This window comes from Cucurbita pepo, chromosome LG12 (assembly GCF_002806865.2).
Source record: "Cucurbita pepo subsp. pepo cultivar mu-cu-16 chromosome LG12, ASM280686v2, whole genome shotgun sequence".
Lineage (NCBI taxonomy): Eukaryota > Viridiplantae > Streptophyta > Magnoliopsida > Cucurbitales > Cucurbitaceae > Cucurbita > Cucurbita pepo.
Window position 1 is genome coordinate 732,037 of NC_036649.1, and position 16,234 is coordinate 748,270.

The following is a 16,234-nucleotide window of genomic DNA, read 5'->3' on the forward strand; positions in this document are numbered from 1 at the left end:
ATGGCGTTTTGCATTTTATTAATTAGTGTTCTATAGGCTTATCTTCTTGTTACGAAAATGGCAGTTCATTACTGGTTACATATATTGGTTTAGTGTTGCTCTGTACATATCCTTTGTTTCATTGTGAAACATCCCAATCTCTTATTAAACATCCTACATTGAGGTTTTGAAAGAGATGACAGAACCAGAAACTATGTCCTTACACGAAAACAAAGCAAGAGAAAAAAAAAACCAACTGATATCATACATAATAACCAACCATCTGTTCTAAACCACCCTGGTCCCGGCAGTTCCCTTGGGAGGCTCTCCAGGAACTGCACTTCCTCCGCCCATGCCATAGTCGGTATCCCAATAACCAGGGCCGTAGCGGCGGCTGAAGATCCCAGCGTGGAGCAGGAGCAGATACAGAAGCTGGGTGATTGTCAATATTATTATGAAAGCTTCCACAACTCTCAGCCTCCACCCTCTGTGGCCTCCTATGCTGATTTGCTTGCAGGCCAAGCTGCGGAAAGGGAAATGAAAAGGAATCTTAGAATTACGTCTCTAAATAGAAGAGAAATGGTTGTGGAAGTTATAGAAAGTTACCCAAAAGCTAGAACAGTTACGGCCCAAGTGAGCAATGAAGTTGATCCTGCGCCGGCGAGGCTGTCACTCCTCCAAGCTCTGATATGGTAGAGTCCAGCCAGTTTTGATGCCACTCCCATAACTGCTGTTAGCATTGCAAATGTCAAGAAAAACGGCGTTGCTCCGTTGCCTCCCATACCTTGTGCAGTCCAAAAACAAACGTCAATATCTTTTTTGGGTTAAAAAAAATGAGGCCGAACAATCTAAACATAGCTCATGATTAGCATAATTATGCTTGTAAAAGTTGACAATTTGTGTTCAGGAGAGAGATTTTGCATTTTCTCCCACAAGAACAAACATCGATCTCACGTAATGAAGTAATGAAGCATTCTAAAATCTCTCCCTGAAGTAATGGAGTAACGAAGCATTCCAAAATCTCTCTCAAGCATCTTCCTCCTTAGAAGACATGTTCCCGTGAAAATATCTTCCTCTTTTGAAGACATGTTTTAAAGACCTTGACGCGTCCTAAAATCTCTCCCTAACAGACGTCGTCTGGGAAAATATCTTCCTCCTTAGAGGATATGTTTTAAAGACCTTGAAGAAAAATCTCTCCCTAATCGGATGCGTTCTAAAAACCTTGAGGGAAAGTGTTGGAAGATGTTTTGAAGACCTCGAGGAAAAGCGTGTAAAAATCTCTTCCTAGATGCATTTTAAAGACCTAGAGGAAACGCGTGTGAAAATCTCTTCCTAGAAGCATTTTAAAGACAGGAAAAGCGTGTGACAAACTCTTCATAGCCTCGTTTTAAAGACCTAAGGACCTTGAGGGAAAGCATGTGAAAATCTCTTTCTAAAAGAGTCATTTTTCGTTTTAAAAACTTTGAAGTTAAACTCGAAAACGAGTCCAAAAAGGACAAACATCTACCAACGATGAGTTTGCCAGCGATGACGTTAGACTGTCAAGTACATTCTCAAGGACGGAAAATGATCAAAAAATCAAAAGAAAATGGTTGAAAAGACACCAAGAACTACATAACTTGATGCAAGACTCCAAACATTGAAAAGCAAAACTTACTAGGATGGTAGGTTGTGCCATTGATGTATCTATTAATACACCAACTAGCAAACCCAAGGAGAATAAAATACATGATCAAGTTGAGAAACAGCAATGGAGCTGCCATGTTCCTTCCCATGGTTTGAGCCATCTTCCTGTCTCCAAAAACCAGAAGTAAACAACAGCTGCAAAGATGATGATGATATTATCACAAACCGAAAGCAGATAAGGCAAAAGCTTTTAATACATTCCCACATCGACCAGAACATGTAGTAATGAGACATATATAGGAGAACAAAGGTTTGGACATTACGGACACGTGTGGACCATCTGTGTTGCATGCTTTGTTACAGGCACACGTGTTAGGACACTTGTCAATGGGGTTCCTTTCGAACCCCCTCTGGGAATGCCATCTCGAAGTTGATCAAACGGTGCAGATTTGCTATCCAGTGAGGCTCAAAAGTGGCTTCTTTTGTTGTGTGGTTTGATATGTATGGCAGCAGAAGAAAGAATAAAGAATAAAGAGAATTATGTCTCTCATTAGTGTGGGAGGTGAGGTGAGGTGAGGTGTGAGTTCTCTCTGTTCCCAAGAACACAACTACAAACATAACTGCATCTTATGCTCTTTCCAACTTACTGGAAGGTTTATGATTTGTTAACACTTTAAGATTAGATATGGATTTGTTCATAAATGGTGCAATAGGTATATGATTGGTCCTTCATCTTCATCACATTTTCCCCGTTTTGGCCGATTACGTATTGTCGTTAGCTTCACGATTTTAGGAAAAGGTTTTCTTCCCCTCTCAAATCAATGTGAGATCTCACCATCCATCCCTCAATGGGCCCAACTTCCTCGCTGGCACATTGCTCGATACATAGCTCTGATACCATTTTTCGATTTGTGCGTGTTATCTTTCCGCAGGGCCTACGCTAATCTTCACTGAATCATTCCAATTTTATCGAATGTCTTCGGAGTGTGAGATCTCATATTGATTGGAAAGGGAAACGAAGCCTTATAAGGGTATGGAAACCTCTCTCCAGTAGACACGTTCTGAAACTATAAGGCTGACGACGATACGTAACGGGCCAAAGCAAACAATATTTACTAGTCGAGTTTGTTTGTATGGAGTCTCATTACCGTGGGAGCAGTGAGTTTTCATTTTTTCCTTTTATAAACCCTTTTATATTAGATATGAGTTTCTTAAGACTTTTCTCTTGATGTTTATCATATTTTCCCATTTCATCCCTGCCCTTCACTGAGTGGTGTAGCTACGATGATAAGGTCTAATTTATCTGGACGACACAGTCAAGTCCACTACTAATAAATATTGTCCGCTTTGACCTATTATATATATGGCCGTCAACCTCACGGTTTTAAAACGTGTCTATTAGGGAGAGTTTCATATTCTGATAAGAAATATTTCGTTTTCAAAGTGAAAAAAAAAAAATTAAAAAATAAATAATATAATTATAGGTAATTATTAAAGTTATTTTACGGCTCAAATTAAATATTTGAAAACTTAAAAATAGAAATATAATATTAGCGGTTGCAATTGAATTTATAAACTTTAGTGTTTGACACTGTATTTTTTTTTTAAATTATAATAATTTAATTTATGAATTTTAGTAAATAATAATTTAATTTTCTATCATAAAGAAAATATTAAATTTAATGAAATTTCTTTAAATTAATAGCTTGATGATTAATGGTTATATTTATAAATTATAAACATTAGGTCATTGCGTGAAAAAAATTAACGCTTAATTTAAAATTTTTAATTTTGAGTATATCAAATTGTTATTTTTTTAAAAAATATTTTTAAGAAATAAATGTGTTTTTTTAAAAAACTTTATTTATATATTTATTTTTAAAATAAGAAAATGAAAATCTCTCCTCGAACTCATGGTGGTAACTGAGCGGCTCTCTTCGAATTTCAGTAAGCCGTAAGATAGAGCGGCCGATGTTTCTTTGAGAGAAGCACCCGCGTCGAACTGCGGAAGTTGATCGCGCCGGCGGCAGATTTTCATTTGGGTTAGTCTGGATTTCTTTGAACATCCCCTTTTATTCTCCTGTTCTCATTTCTGCTTGTGAATCTTTGATTGTTTCTATCATTGATATCGTTTTAATTTCTCTGCTGCATTGTTTCGTACCCCGCTTATGATGTGTGCTTCTTAATTTGATTTAAATTGCCTTCAAAGCTTGAAATCTTCATGGGGTTCTTCATTTTTAGCTGTTTTCGTTGATTTGCAGTTGTGTTCTTGAACTGTTTGATGCTGGAAGAAGATTAGGGACTACAGAAATGGCATTTGCAGCAGTGCGATGCATTCGATCTCAATCTTTGTTGCTTCACCCTGCTGCTTTGTTTACTCAAAGGAGGAAAGTTATGTATTTTTCTGTGAAAGCCTCGCAATCCCAAACAGCAACTCAAGGAAAGAAAAGGCCTACAGCGATTTCACCACATTTTGATAAACAGATTATTGATCAAATTTCCAAGAACTATGAAGCAATTATTGGTATTGAAACCCATGTCCAGCTCTCCACTTTCACCAAGGCCTTCTGTAGCTGCCCTTACAATTATGGTTCTTCCCCAAACACTAATATCTGCCCCATTTGTATGGGGCTTCCAGGTGCCTTGCCTGTTTTGAACTCAAAAGTGATTGAGTTTGCGGTGAAGTTGGGTCTTGCACTAAACTGCAGTTTGTCTTTCAGCTCAAAATTTGATAGGAAACAGTACTTTTACCCTGACCTTCCTAAGGGCTACCAAATCTCTCAGTTTGATATTCCAATTGCGAGCAGCGGTTATATTGATCTTGATCTTCCTCTCGAGTATGGTGGCGGGCATAGGCGGTTTGGTATCACCAGGGTTCACATGGAAGAGGATGCAGGAAAGCTGCTTCACTCTGAAAGTGGAAGCTACTCTCAGGAAATAATTTTGAATCTCTCATCTTATGTTTATTATGATCCTAATTTCAAGCAAATATCTTAGCCTATGGTCTTAACAGATTCAATATATGAATTTCATTATGGCGTGCTTTTATGTATATATGTTGAAATAATTGTCCTTGGCTGTTATATTGATTGTTTAAAGTATTTGCAGGTTGACTTAAACAGAGCAGGAGTCCCTTTGCTTGAGATTGTTTCTGAACCTGACATGAGAACTGGGATTGAGGCTGCGGAGTATGCTGCAGAATTGCAGAGGTTGGTTCGATATTTGGGTGTAAGTAATGGAAACATGCAAGAAGGTTCGCTTCGGTGTGATGTGAATGTCTCGGTTCGTCCTATTGGGCAGTCACAGTTCGGAACAAAGGTAGCTTAGTTCTCTCAAAAGTATTGTTTTGAAGACACGTAAGTGTTTCATGATTTGGTATGTAGTCTCAGTAGTATGACCCTGCAAGAATATTGTTGAAACCTTGCAAGTTTTGAAGCATCTTTTGATTGGATGAAATGACTCGATCATCGTCTTTTCCCCTGTCATTAAGTTTTAGTTGGATGAGTGGTTGAGGCTCAATTATTCTTTGGCTTCTTTATAAATATCAACAACCAATGATTACCTACTTTGATTCGATTATTATGGCTGTTGAAAGTGAGAAGTTGTGGGGAAGGAGGTCACACATTGATTTGGGAGGGAACGAAACATTGTTTATAAGGGTGTGGAAACATCTCCCTAGATAGTAGACGCGTTTTAAAAACTGTGTGGGGAAGCTTGAAAGGGCAAGCTCAAAGAGGACAATATCTACTGGCGGTGGGCTTGGGCTGTTACAAATGGTATCAGAGCCAGACACCGGGCGATGTGCCAGTGAGGAGACTGAGCCCCAAAGGGGTTGGACACGAGGCGGTGTGCGAGCAAGGACGCCGGGCCCCGAAGGGGGGTGGATTGGGAGGTCCCACACCGATTGGAGAAGGAAACGAGTGCCAGCGAGGACGCTGGGCCCCGAAGGGGGGTGGAGTGTGAGATCCTACATTGATTGGGGAGGAGAACGAAACATTCTTTATAAGGGCGTGGAAACCTCTCCCTAGATAGTAGACGCATTTTAAAAACCTTAGGGGAAACTCGAAAGGAAAGCCCAAAGAGGACAATATCTACAAGCGGTGGGCTTGGGCCCTTACAAAGGAACTATTTGTGAAGGGGTAGTCTAAATGTGAGGATTCAGGCTTCTCGATCTTTGAGTTTTCTATTAAGTTTATGTCTTTCTTTCAACCAAGAACCAACTGATTGCATTGTGCAGTCTTATTATATATTTAATCACACATTGATTTGCAGGTGGAGATAAAAAACTTGAACTCATTTTCATCAGTGAGCAGAGCAATTGATTTTGAAGTTTCAAGACAAGTGCTTCTCCACAGTCAAGGCCAAAGTGATCAAATTGTACAGGAAACCAGACTCTGGGAAGAAGGCGCTCAGGTTTTTCGTACTTTTTTCGTACACTAGATTATCATCGGCATAACTTATGATGATTTCTTTTTATTATTGTCAACTCATGTGCTCACCTGTGTATTATTGCTTAGAAAACAATTACAATGAGGAAAAAGGAAGGACTTTCTGATTATCGATATTTTCCAGAGCCTGATCTTCCAGAAGTCATCCTCACAAAAGAATACGTTGAGAATATCGGTGATTCTTTGCCTGAACTTCCCGAAACGAAGCGTAGAAGATACGAGAGTATGGGACTGAGCATGCAGGACGTGCTTTTCCTGGCAAATGACATTAGTGTGAGTTACCAGAGAATTTATACACACTCAATAAGTTGGTTTTGGGTATTGCAATGAGGTTATTATAATGGCAACCATTATTTGATTACCTCTAAAAACACCTTGTAGAAAGGTGGGAGAGCAATAGCTTTCACGGGAAGTTTCTGGCTTCAAAGGAATTTTCTTAAAAAGAAGGGAGCAAATGTTCGCAGCAAGTAGATGCAAAAAAAAGTACTTTTTAGTTGAATTAGAAGGAATGCCCTTAGCTGTTACCCGTTCCCTACGTTTGTGAGATCCTATATTGGTTGGAGAGGAGAACAAAACAATCCTTATTAGGGTGTGAAAACCTCTCCCTAGCAAACGCGTTTTAAAACACTAAAGGAAAGCCCGGAAGGGAAAGTCTAAAGAAGACAATATCTACTAGCGGTAGGCCTGAGCTGTTACAAATGGTATTAGAGCCAGATATCGGGCGGTGTGCCAGCGAGGACGCTGGGCCCCCAAGGGGGTGGATTGTGAGTTCCCACATTGGTTGGAGAGGAGAACGAAACATTCCTTATAAGGGTGTGAAACTTCTCCCTAGCAAACACGTTTTAAAACTTTGAAGGGAAGCCCGGGAGGGAAAGTTTAAAGAGGACAATATCTGCTAGTGGTGGGCCTGAGCTGTTACAAATGGTATCAGAGCCAGACATCAGGCAGTGTGCCAGCGAGGACGCTGGGCCCCCAATGGGGTGGATTGCGAGTGCCCACATTGGTTGGAGAGGAGAACGAAACATTCCTTATAAGGGTGTGGAAACCTCTCCATAGCAGACACGTTTTAAAACCTTGAAGGGAAGCCCGGAAGGAAAAGTCCAAAGAGGACAGTATCTGCTAGCGGTGGGCTTGGGCTTGGGCTTGGGCTGTTACGGCCTTTTGTGTCCTTGAGTTATGGAAAGTTATAAGGAAAACAAGCCAAGTTCAAATGAAAATTGATTAGTTTTGCACTTTCTCAGTAACTTTGGCTGCATGACATCGTAGGTGGCTGAGTTTTTTGATGCAACTATTGCAAAGGGGGCCGAAGTGAAGCTGGCTGCCAATTGGATAATGGGTGATATTGCTGCCTACATGAAAAATGAGAAGTTGGCTATAAATGACATAAAGCTCACTCCCCAAGAGCTTGCTGAATTGATCGCTTCGATAAAAGGCGGTACTATTAGCGGAAAGATCGGGAAAGAGGTAAGTTTTTCTTCTTGCATAAGGAGTTCTGTAAAATGTTCTTTAAAGTGTTACTGGTACCTTAAATTTGTTGATTGGTTCTAGTCTAAATGTTAACATCTCTTATTGATGCATTTTCTTTTCATATGCTGTATAGATTCTTTTCGAGTTGCTAGCTAAAGGTGGAACTGTAAAGGGGATGATTAAAGAAAAGGATTTGGTTCAGGTAATTTGCTTAATCTAAAAAATCCATATTCTTGTTATAAGTCCACCACTAGCAAATATTGTCCACTCTGGCCTGTTACAAATCGTCATTAGCCTCACGATTTTAAAACGCGTTTGCTAGGTAGAGGTTTCCATACCTTGTAAGCAATACTTCGTTTCCCTCTCCAACCGATGTGGGATCTCACAATCCACCCCCTTTGGGCGTCCAGCGTTCTTGCTGGCACATTGCCTGGTGTCTGGCTCTGATCCCATAAAAGTAAGTAATCTCACACAACGAGAATTGACGTTGTCCCGGTTGTTCTACATAAAACAATAACAACACACGTGCTCCACTATCAGAGCCAGACACCGGGCGGTGTGCCAACGAGGATGTTGGGTCTAAAGGGGGATGGATTGTGAGATCCCACATTGGTTGGTGAGGGGAATGAATGATTCCTTATAAGGGTGTGGAAACCTCTCCCTGGTAGACGCGTTTTAAAATCGTAAGGCTGATAACAACACGTAACGGGCCAAAGCGGACAATATCTGCTAGCGGTAGGCTTAGGCTGTTACACTTGGCTTCAAGTATCTTTCATGTTATCGTTACTTGAGCTTGCCTCATCGTGTGGCTAAATTGATTGTTTTTTAGACTTTTACTTCCACTCGAGAATAATTCATGTTGTGTAGCATTGCTCAATGAAATTAGTTCATCAATTTTTGCTTTTAACAATGGTATACTGCTGCTCGGTTTCTCTCAAAAGATATACTAGCATAGTAACCTCAGCAAGGTTTATGTAATTCAATAACAAGATTGAGCCTTGGACTAGAATATCTTAGACTAATTGTTAAAAGGAATGAAGGCAATGGATATCTGGTTCATAGTTTTACTTGATAACGACACTAGGATACGAATAACAAACCGAAAGGATCATCGTTTCTGGCTGTTCTGTAAATGGCAGATTGCAGATCCTGCTGAGATAGAAAGAATGGTGGAAAAGGTATTGACAGAGAATCCGAAGCAGCTCGAGCAATATCGCGGTGGCAAAACCAAGCTGCAAGGCTTTTTTGCTGGCCAGGTGAAGGCGAATCCTAGTCGAAACTTAATTTATCACGATCATAAATCTGCCCTTGCTCGTTCGTGTTCTTCCTCGCTCACGTATTTAAACAATAATCTCCTTTTTCAGGTAATGAAAGCATCCAAAGGAAAAGCAAATCCTGGGCTTCTAAATAAGATCCTCCTTGAGAAACTGAATGCCAAAAGCTGATGATTTTGTTCAACGGGTACGTATAATTCGTCGAGTTGCTCGAGACGACGGTTAGTGTGTAAAATATTGAACCAGAATTTGATCTTGTTCTTTCCTTCAAGGTCTTCAGTACTCAAATGAAGAGGAACAGGGAGAGCTGCAGAATTGCTTCAACTCTGATAAATTTTTGCTGAAATTTCCTCTGACGAATTTTTTTTAGAATAAAATATAATTTTTTGCATTTTTTTACTATTTTAAATGTAGAAACGTGTCGGTGTCAATTGGATCGAAAGAGCTAACCCTTCATTCAAACGCTCACTTATTATCCCTTATTTTCTTAGTGAAAAATTGGAAAAGACATCTCTTCATCACGAGATTGATCCGATGATAACTTCTAGCTTAAGTATGATTCAAGCCTCCGTCTTAATGAATATATTAATTGATAATCATTGCAGCTTTCTCTAGACCTCTGAGAAAAGCATGAAAAAAAAAGGCTCAAATTATACGATCCCTTCGTCTTAGAATTTGATTTTCCAATTATTCACTTTAACAAAGAGATAGTGTGATTTTTTTGGAGCCAATCCGAGGCTAGAGTCAGCTTAGAATGAAGAGGACGATCCTAATGTTGTGTTGGCAAAGCCAACTTCTTCGGTTGCGGGCAGGAAAGAGAGGACATGGGGTCTCGAGATGCTGCATCCCCTGCACCTCATTAAAGATCATATTGGCAACTGATTTAACTCCTTTTTCTTTTGTTTTCATCGTCTCCAATCATACTGATTGGAGATTGACATCAAGTACGCATGGCCCTTATGGGCCGGACAACATGCATGCTACAATGACAATTACAATGAAAATTAAGGTATCAAGTATGCATGGCCCTTATAGGCCGGACAACATGCATGTTACAATGACAATTACAATGGAAATTAAGGTTGTAAGGTGCCCTTATGGGCTGGACAATGGAAATTAAGGTTGTAAGGTGGAGCGAATCCATAAACATGGTCTCTGTTCTAATTGTTCTCTACAACTTAGAACATAAAGTTGAAATCATTGAAATCACATATGAGCGTGTCGTCGTGAGTATGTACCCAAGCCCTTATACACACCGCCCGTCTCAGCTAGTGGTGTACATGTACCTAGGCCCTTATACACACCGCCCGTAACCGCCAATCACCAACAATTACATATCAACCAGCAAAACGAAACAAAATTTATTAACGATAATAACTTGAAAGCCACAAACTTCTCATTTAGCAGCAGATTGCAACAAACAAAGCTCCATAGATATCAATCAAAGTGTTGTTCCCTTATGTACAGTATGAGAAAGCATCCACCCAAAGTATACACTTTTGTATGGTAAAATCATATGGCCTATCAAACCTCCCAAAACAAAACCCCAAAACACCAAAACTAAAGCCAACAAAGAAACAAAAAACCACAGCAATCCATTTCTCATTCTCTTTTCTACTTCTTTTCTCTAGTCAAACTGTGCATTTTTCACGTTTGGGTATATCTAGGACGTACCCGAGCCGAGCCATATAGTAGCGGTTTTCAGATAGGCTTGCTCCTTTGTTTCGCTTTCTTGTCTTGAGATCTTGGTGCTGCAATGAAGCTAGATTTAGGAAACATGTAAAACGAGCACAAGATAGGAAATCGAGTGCAGGAAGAGCTTATTGAATACCTAGTCCTTTGGCTTCAGACGTCCTCATTATGCGAAGCCTTCGAACAGAGCTCAAAAACATCCTAATCATGAACATATGGTAAGAACAACGTAAAAGTGGGATTGTAACAACCCAGACCCACGGCTAGCATATATTGTCCTCTTTGAGCTTTCCCTCAAAGCTTTAAAACGCGTATGTTAGGGGAAGGTTTCCACACCGTTATAAAGGATGTTTTGTTCTCCTCCCCAACCAATGTGGGACATCACAGAGACACAGTTCAAATGTTTAAAACATAGCAAGACTTAAGAAACAAGAGCCAACAATACATTGATCTAGACAATTGAGATCAGATACATAAACGTTCCTCTCAAATCTCGAACCGTTTAGTAAGTTATCTTCCTCGTTCGTAAGACATAATAGACTAAACTCCATGAACTAAAGGGAACTAAGCATGCCAATTTTCATCAAACTAGCTCAGCTTTTAGAACCAAGAGTCAAAACCGTGCATCCGGGCATCGATATAGCTGATCATAACCCGACATAGATATTAGATCTAGACTACAAAGAAACATACCTCCAAGGGACATCTCCAACAAGCATCCAATCCCCCTCTCTATCTTCATATGTAAGCACAAACTCAGAGGATCCATCCAAAAGCTTAGACAGTTTCTGTCCTTGTTCTTTGTCTCCACTTTTCCCTGAAGAACAGCATGACAATACAAATAAATCAAAGCAAAAAATGAAGATATTTGTTCCTGGAAATTTCAAGAGCTAACCATTGGACTTGAAGAACATGTCCTCCAGCATAAGGGCCAAGGTCTCATAGCAAGAATGGGCATTGATATCCACTTTCCTCCCTATGACAACCCCATCGACATTCACTTTGACAAATCCTAGGTGCCCTTTTCCATCAACATCACATGTTTTGTTGTCCTTGGACTGCTCATCTTCCTCAGCCCTGGCTGTCTTTGCTTGGTTCACCAAGCTGTTCATCCTGTATGTCCTAATGGGTGGCCATCCCACAACCTGACTGCTTCAATTTTCAAACAAAGATTTACAACAAGCTCATCAGAAAACAGAAAACGACTCAAAAGTCTAAATTAATCCATCGTTTTTTCGGTTAGGAATCACGACTCTTCACAATGGTATGATATTGTCCACTTTGAGCATAAGCTCTCGTGGTTTTGTTTTTGGTTTCTCCAAAATACCTCATACCAATAGCGATATATTCCTAACCATCCTCAACAATCTCCCCTCGAACAAAGTACACGATAGAGCCTCTCCTGAGGTCTATGTAGCTCTCAAAGAGTCTCCCCTTAATCGAGACTCGACTCCTTTCTCTAGAGCTCAAAGTACACCATTTGTTCGACACATGAGTCACTCTTGACTACACCTTCGAGGCTAGCAATTTCTTTGTTTGACACTTGAGAATTCTATTGACATGGCTAAGTTAGATACCATGTTAGAAATCACGAACCTCTACAATGGCATGATATTGTCCACTTTGAGCAATAGCTCTCATGTTTTTGCTTTTGGTTTCCCCAAAAATTCCTCATACTATTGCATATCTATTCCTAATCATTCTTAACAATCCTCCCCTCGAACAAAGTACACCATAGAGCCTTCCCTGAGGTCTATGTAGCCCTCGAACAACCTCCCCTTAATTGAGGCTCGACTCCTTTCTCTAGAGCACTCGAACAAAGTACACCCTTTGTTCGATACATGAGTCACTTTTGACTACACTTTCGAGACTAGCAATTTCTTTGTTCGACACTTGAGGATTCTATTAACATGTCTAAGTTAAGGGCATGACTCTAATACTATGTTAAGAATCACAAACCTCCACAATGGCATGATATTGTCCACTTTGAGCATAAGCTCTCATGCTTTGGACTTCCCAAAAAGTCTCATGCCAATGGAGACGCATTCCTCACTTATAAACCCATGATCGTTACCTAAATTAGCCAACATCGGGCTCCCTTACAACAATCTTAATTTCAGTAAATTTGTAGCTATAAGAACAAACAAAAGGGGATAACCAGAACTAACTTGAGAGCAGTGGGGGATCCTCCATCATTAGGAGCAGAATCAGCAGCTCGTTTAGTCCCAGAAACAGCAACAGAACCATTACCCTCTCTTCCATGGAAGCAAGAAGAGGAAGAACAAGAAGAAACAGAAGAGCCACCAAGAACAGGGAAATCCCGAGCAGTCAAAATCCGACCACGCTCACCCCAAGTACCACCGCTAACCTTCCCGCAGCCGCCAACGGCTAAACCAAGGCCCAATTCAAGGCCAGAGGAGGCAGGACAAGGAGATGGCTCAATCGGAATCTTACCCACAAAATCTCTCTCACAAATCTCCATTCTAGACTCATTTGGATCGTTAATGGCGGACCCAGAAACAGACCCACCAACGCCAGAAGTGCGGAAAAGGCCCAAAGTACATTCCATCGAAGAAACAACGAATTAGAGAGGGACGGTTACAGAGAATGGAAGAAGGCGAGGGGATTAAGAAGGTATTGAAAAACAGAGGAAAGGATGAAAAACAGAGCACAGAGAGAAGAAGCGATGGGGTCAGGATGTCTGGTGGTGCGCCTACCACTCATACCAGTAATCCATGCTTCCTCTTTTCCCCGACAACAATCATATTCCTTTATTCTAACAAACCCATTAATTAATAACAAAACATTTCATTTAATCTTTATATTCCAATAATTAATTTTAAAATTTTCATTTTATCCATCCGAGTTCAAGTCTCGATAGAATCAAATGAATATGCTTATTTAACAATATCGAACCCTCGAGTATGCATATTAATATATTTATATAGTGAATACATCGAGCATAACTTAGCACTTTAGAAGAGTATCAAGTGCAATACCTCGAATCGACCAAAAATTTCAATAATACTCTTAAACTTTCAAAAATACCTCGAATCTGAGATTCGAATCCCGACCTGGTAGGTTATTAACTCCTTTATCGAAAAAAATAAATAAACAAAAATTTTAAAATGGGTGTGGTTCTTATTGTAATCTCTTTTTTTTTTTTTCTATAATAATTAAATTTGGTGTATAATTAGATATAATTGGAGTTTGTCTCATTTTTTATAGGCTTTTGGTCTTAATTAGTATCATGCTAAATCATTTCATTTTTTTAATAAGATAACGAAAAAAAGGACTATTTAGATTTGTTAGAGATTTGTTAGAGTGGGAAACGAATCATTTCTCATCAGAGTGTGGTAACCTCTCTCTCGTATACGCGTTTTAAAATCATGAAATTGACGGCGCTACGTAACGAACAAAAGCGAACAATATTTGCTAGTAGTGGGATTGAACGGTTACAAATTGTATCAGAGCAAGACATTAGGCGGTGTGCCAGCAAAGACTCCAAGCCTCAAAGAAGGTGGATTGTGAGATCACACATCGGTTAGAATGGAAAACGGAACATTCCTTATAAGGGTGTGGAAACCCCTATTAAGTGAACAACGTTTTAAAATCTTGAATACTCGTAGTATTGTAACGCTCGACTTTAGGTTTGAATATGTATTTTTATCGTAAAACCCTATTCAAAATAGAAAATAAATAAATAAATAAATATATATATATTTTAATGACACACATTTCATTGTAATTAATATTAATTATAGTAATAATTAAGGTCTTAAAAAATGTTTTTCTTTTTAGCAGTAAAAAGGCATATTTTAATTATTTGTACTTTATTCTTCTTTGCTTTATACCTTTATGCTGTCTACTATTTTAAAGACAAATAATTATAATAATATTAAAGTTAGATGTCCAAAATAATTTCATTTAAATACCCTTTAAAATAAAAATTATTTCTTTTGTTTTTAAAGCTATTTTTTTAAATTTTAATTGGACAGCTGTTATGGTAAATGGTTATTTAAATTATTTTCATTTGATAAATAAAAGAATAAACTATTTATAAGTTAATTAATTATTTATTTATTTATTAAACGCTAACAAAAAAAATTAATTTTGTGTTTATTTATAATGAATTTACTAGATTAGAATAAAATTAAAATTATATATTCATTAATTAATTTTTTTTAAAATTAGAATTCAGTTAAAGATACATAAAACACAAAATAACAAAAAAAATATATATTAATTACATTTAAAAGTTTATCACCTAAATGGGTAATTTAACATTTTTTTTTATTTATAAAATTAAATTTATAATTTAACTTGGGAGGAAAAATAGTTGGTAAATGGAGGAAAAGCAGGGGACAGGTGGGGGCCAATCACGTGGGCGACTGCTTCCCTGGAGGCCACGTCAGCCGACAGTATTAGAAAGTAGACAGGTGGCACCACTTTTCCCTCTTTCATTTGACACTTTTTTTTTTTAATTAAAAAAATCGCCATTATTTACTCTCTTCTAAAATTAAAAAATAATTAAAAATTAAAAAATTTATTATATATTTTAAAATTTTTAATATCTATTTGATATAAATTAAAATACTGTTATTACATATAAATATAAAATTTAATACTCGTTTTATATTAGTCATAATTTAATTATTTTAATAAATAGTAATTAGATTTATTTATAATTTTTAATCTCTGTTGATTGCTACCGACAAAGCATGAATATGGGAAAAGTGTGTTTGGAGTATTTTTCGCTTTTATTATTACAATATATTTGACCATAATTATAAAAAAAATTTAACTGTCGTAATTTCATAGAAATTAAAGTAAATTCACCTTTTTTTACCTATACCACCTATACCATAGTAATAACCATAAGCATGCAAAGTGAAATTTAAAAATTAAAAAAAAAGAAAAAAAAAACATAAATTACTGCCTGTTATTATTAGCGAAAGTAAACTTTAAGTTGTGTTGAGTTGTAATTCTATTTTCAGGTTAGTGGCGTTGACATACTAACAATATGTCAAACCGTCAACTGAACTCAAACTGGAAAAGAAAACTAACTGAGTCGAACTCTTATAGTTTGAGTTGGATAGTCAAAATTGGTCGGTTTATCGATAAATATGATTGCTTTTAATGAATTTTCCTTAAAAAATATAAAATAATATGGAAAATGGGATTTAAATTTATATGGAATTTTAGAGACAGCCTTATTTTGCTGCATGATTTCCTCGTACCTCGGGCCTGTGACCCTCCAAACAGGGGTCCTTTGTCTTATTGACCTAAGACATTATATTGGTAGGGATCAAGTGGAATAATATTAATGATTTTAAAAACAAAAGAGTGCCCTAAAAAAAACTAAATAATTGTCCCGGGTTCAAATATTTCGTTCCTCTCCAATCGATATGAATCTAGGAATGGTTTGTTATCCTCTTCGATGTGGATCTATCCAAGAATTGTTTGTTATCATCTCCGATGTGGATCTAGGAATGTTTAGTTATGTTCTCCAACAGATGTGGGGTTTACCGTCCATTTCTTCGGTGGGTCCACCATCTCCAACTAATGTGGGGTCCACAGTCCATTTCCTCGATGGGTCCAACATCTCCAAACGATGTGGGGTCCACAGTCCATTTCCTCGATGGGTCCAACATCTCCAACCGATGTTATCCAGGAATTGTTTGTTATCATCTCCGATGTGGATCTAGGAATGTTTAGTTATGTTCTCCAACAGATGTGGGGTTTACC

At 38.2% G+C, this 16,234-nt stretch overlaps 3 protein-coding genes and 1 non-coding gene across 7 annotated transcripts; 1 reads left to right on the forward strand and 3 right to left on the reverse strand.

The window, feature by feature from the left end:
- Positions 1-64: 64 nt before the first annotated feature.
- On the reverse strand, positions 65-1,867 carry LOC111807821 (membrane protein PM19L). The gene is made up of 3 exons (XM_023693701.1): positions 1,637-1,867; positions 586-763; positions 65-502 (listed from the first exon to the last, which is right to left on the reverse strand). Exons 1-3 carry the CDS (start codon positions 1,764-1,766, stop codon positions 268-270), a joined length of 543 nt encoding a protein of 180 aa, XP_023549469.1. The 5' UTR covers positions 1,767-1,867; the 3' UTR covers positions 65-267.
- A 623-nt stretch (positions 1,868-2,490) lies between these two features.
- On the reverse strand, positions 2,491-2,598 carry LOC111807846. Its single transcript, XR_002816991.1, has one exon. It is a non-coding gene; the product is annotated as a U6 spliceosomal RNA (small nuclear RNA).
- A 911-nt stretch (positions 2,599-3,509) lies between these two features.
- LOC111807725 (glutamyl-tRNA(Gln) amidotransferase subunit B, chloroplastic/mitochondrial-like) lies at positions 3,510-9,426 on the forward strand. 3 transcript variants are annotated; one of them, XM_023693577.1, is made up of 10 exons: positions 3,510-3,647; positions 3,867-4,539; positions 4,714-4,923; positions 5,878-6,018; positions 6,123-6,326; positions 7,320-7,517; positions 7,654-7,722; positions 8,660-8,776; positions 8,885-8,981; positions 9,400-9,426. In XM_023693577.1, exons 2-9 carry the CDS (start codon positions 3,916-3,918, stop codon positions 8,963-8,965), a joined length of 1,644 nt encoding a protein of 547 aa, XP_023549345.1. In that variant the 5' UTR covers positions 3,510-3,647; positions 3,867-3,915; the 3' UTR covers positions 8,966-8,981; positions 9,400-9,426. The 3 variants fall into 3 exon arrangements, with proteins under 3 accessions (XP_023549345.1, XP_023549343.1, XP_023549344.1); XM_023693575.1 differs by lacking the exon at positions 9,400-9,426 and adding an exon at positions 9,067-9,315; XM_023693576.1 differs by lacking the exon at positions 9,400-9,426 and adding an exon at positions 9,075-9,315.
- A 746-nt stretch (positions 9,427-10,172) lies between these two features.
- LOC111807314 (auxin-responsive protein IAA13-like) lies at positions 10,173-13,219 on the reverse strand. Of its 2 annotated transcripts, none has more exons than XM_023692982.1 (5): positions 12,655-13,219; positions 11,382-11,638; positions 11,180-11,303; positions 10,626-10,687; positions 10,173-10,545 (listed from the first exon to the last, which is right to left on the reverse strand). In XM_023692982.1, exons 1-5 carry the CDS (start codon positions 13,053-13,055, stop codon positions 10,496-10,498), a joined length of 894 nt encoding a protein of 297 aa, XP_023548750.1. In that variant the 5' UTR covers positions 13,056-13,219; the 3' UTR covers positions 10,173-10,495. The 2 variants fall into 2 exon arrangements, with proteins under 2 accessions (XP_023548750.1, XP_023548751.1); XM_023692983.1 differs by having other exon boundaries at positions 11,382-11,635; positions 12,655-13,218.
- Positions 13,220-16,234: the final 3,015 nt, after the last annotated feature.

What these genes read in the sequence shown, in the direction of transcription:
- LOC111807821 (XM_023693701.1), bottom strand. Translation starts at nt 1,766, where the DNA reads ATGGCTCAAACCATGGGAAGGAACATGGCAGCTCCATTGCTGTTTCTC. An exon ending in TGGCACAACCTACCATCCTA is followed by an intron (nt 764 to 1,636) that starts GTAAGTTTTGCT and finishes GGACTGCACAAG; the next exon opens with GTATGGGAGGCAACGGAGCA. An exon ending in GTAACTGTTCTAGCTTTTGG is followed by an intron (nt 503 to 585) that starts GTAACTTTCTAT and finishes CCCTTTCCGCAG; the next exon opens with CTTGGCCTGCAAGCAAATCA.
- LOC111807725 (XM_023693577.1), top strand. Translation starts at nt 3,916, where the DNA reads ATGGCATTTGCAGCAGTGCGATGCATTCGATCTCAATCTTTGTTGCTT. An exon ending in TCCTGGCAAATGACATTAGT is followed by an intron (nt 6,327 to 7,319) that starts GTGAGTTACCAG and finishes ATGACATCGTAG; the next exon opens with GTGGCTGAGTTTTTTGATGC. An exon ending in GCGGAAAGATCGGGAAAGAG is followed by an intron (nt 7,518 to 7,653) that starts GTAAGTTTTTCT and finishes TATGCTGTATAG; the next exon opens with ATTCTTTTCGAGTTGCTAGC.
- LOC111807314 (XM_023692982.1), bottom strand. Translation starts at nt 13,055, where the DNA reads ATGGAATGTACTTTGGGCCTTTTCCGCACTTCTGGCGTTGGTGGGTCT. An exon ending in GGATCCCCCACTGCTCTCAA is followed by an intron (nt 11,639 to 12,654) that starts GTTAGTTCTGGT and finishes TGAAAATTGAAG; the next exon opens with CAGTCAGGTTGTGGGATGGC. An exon ending in CATGTTCTTCAAGTCCAATG is followed by an intron (nt 11,304 to 11,381) that starts GTTAGCTCTTGA and finishes GCTGTTCTTCAG; the next exon opens with GGAAAAGTGGAGACAAAGAA.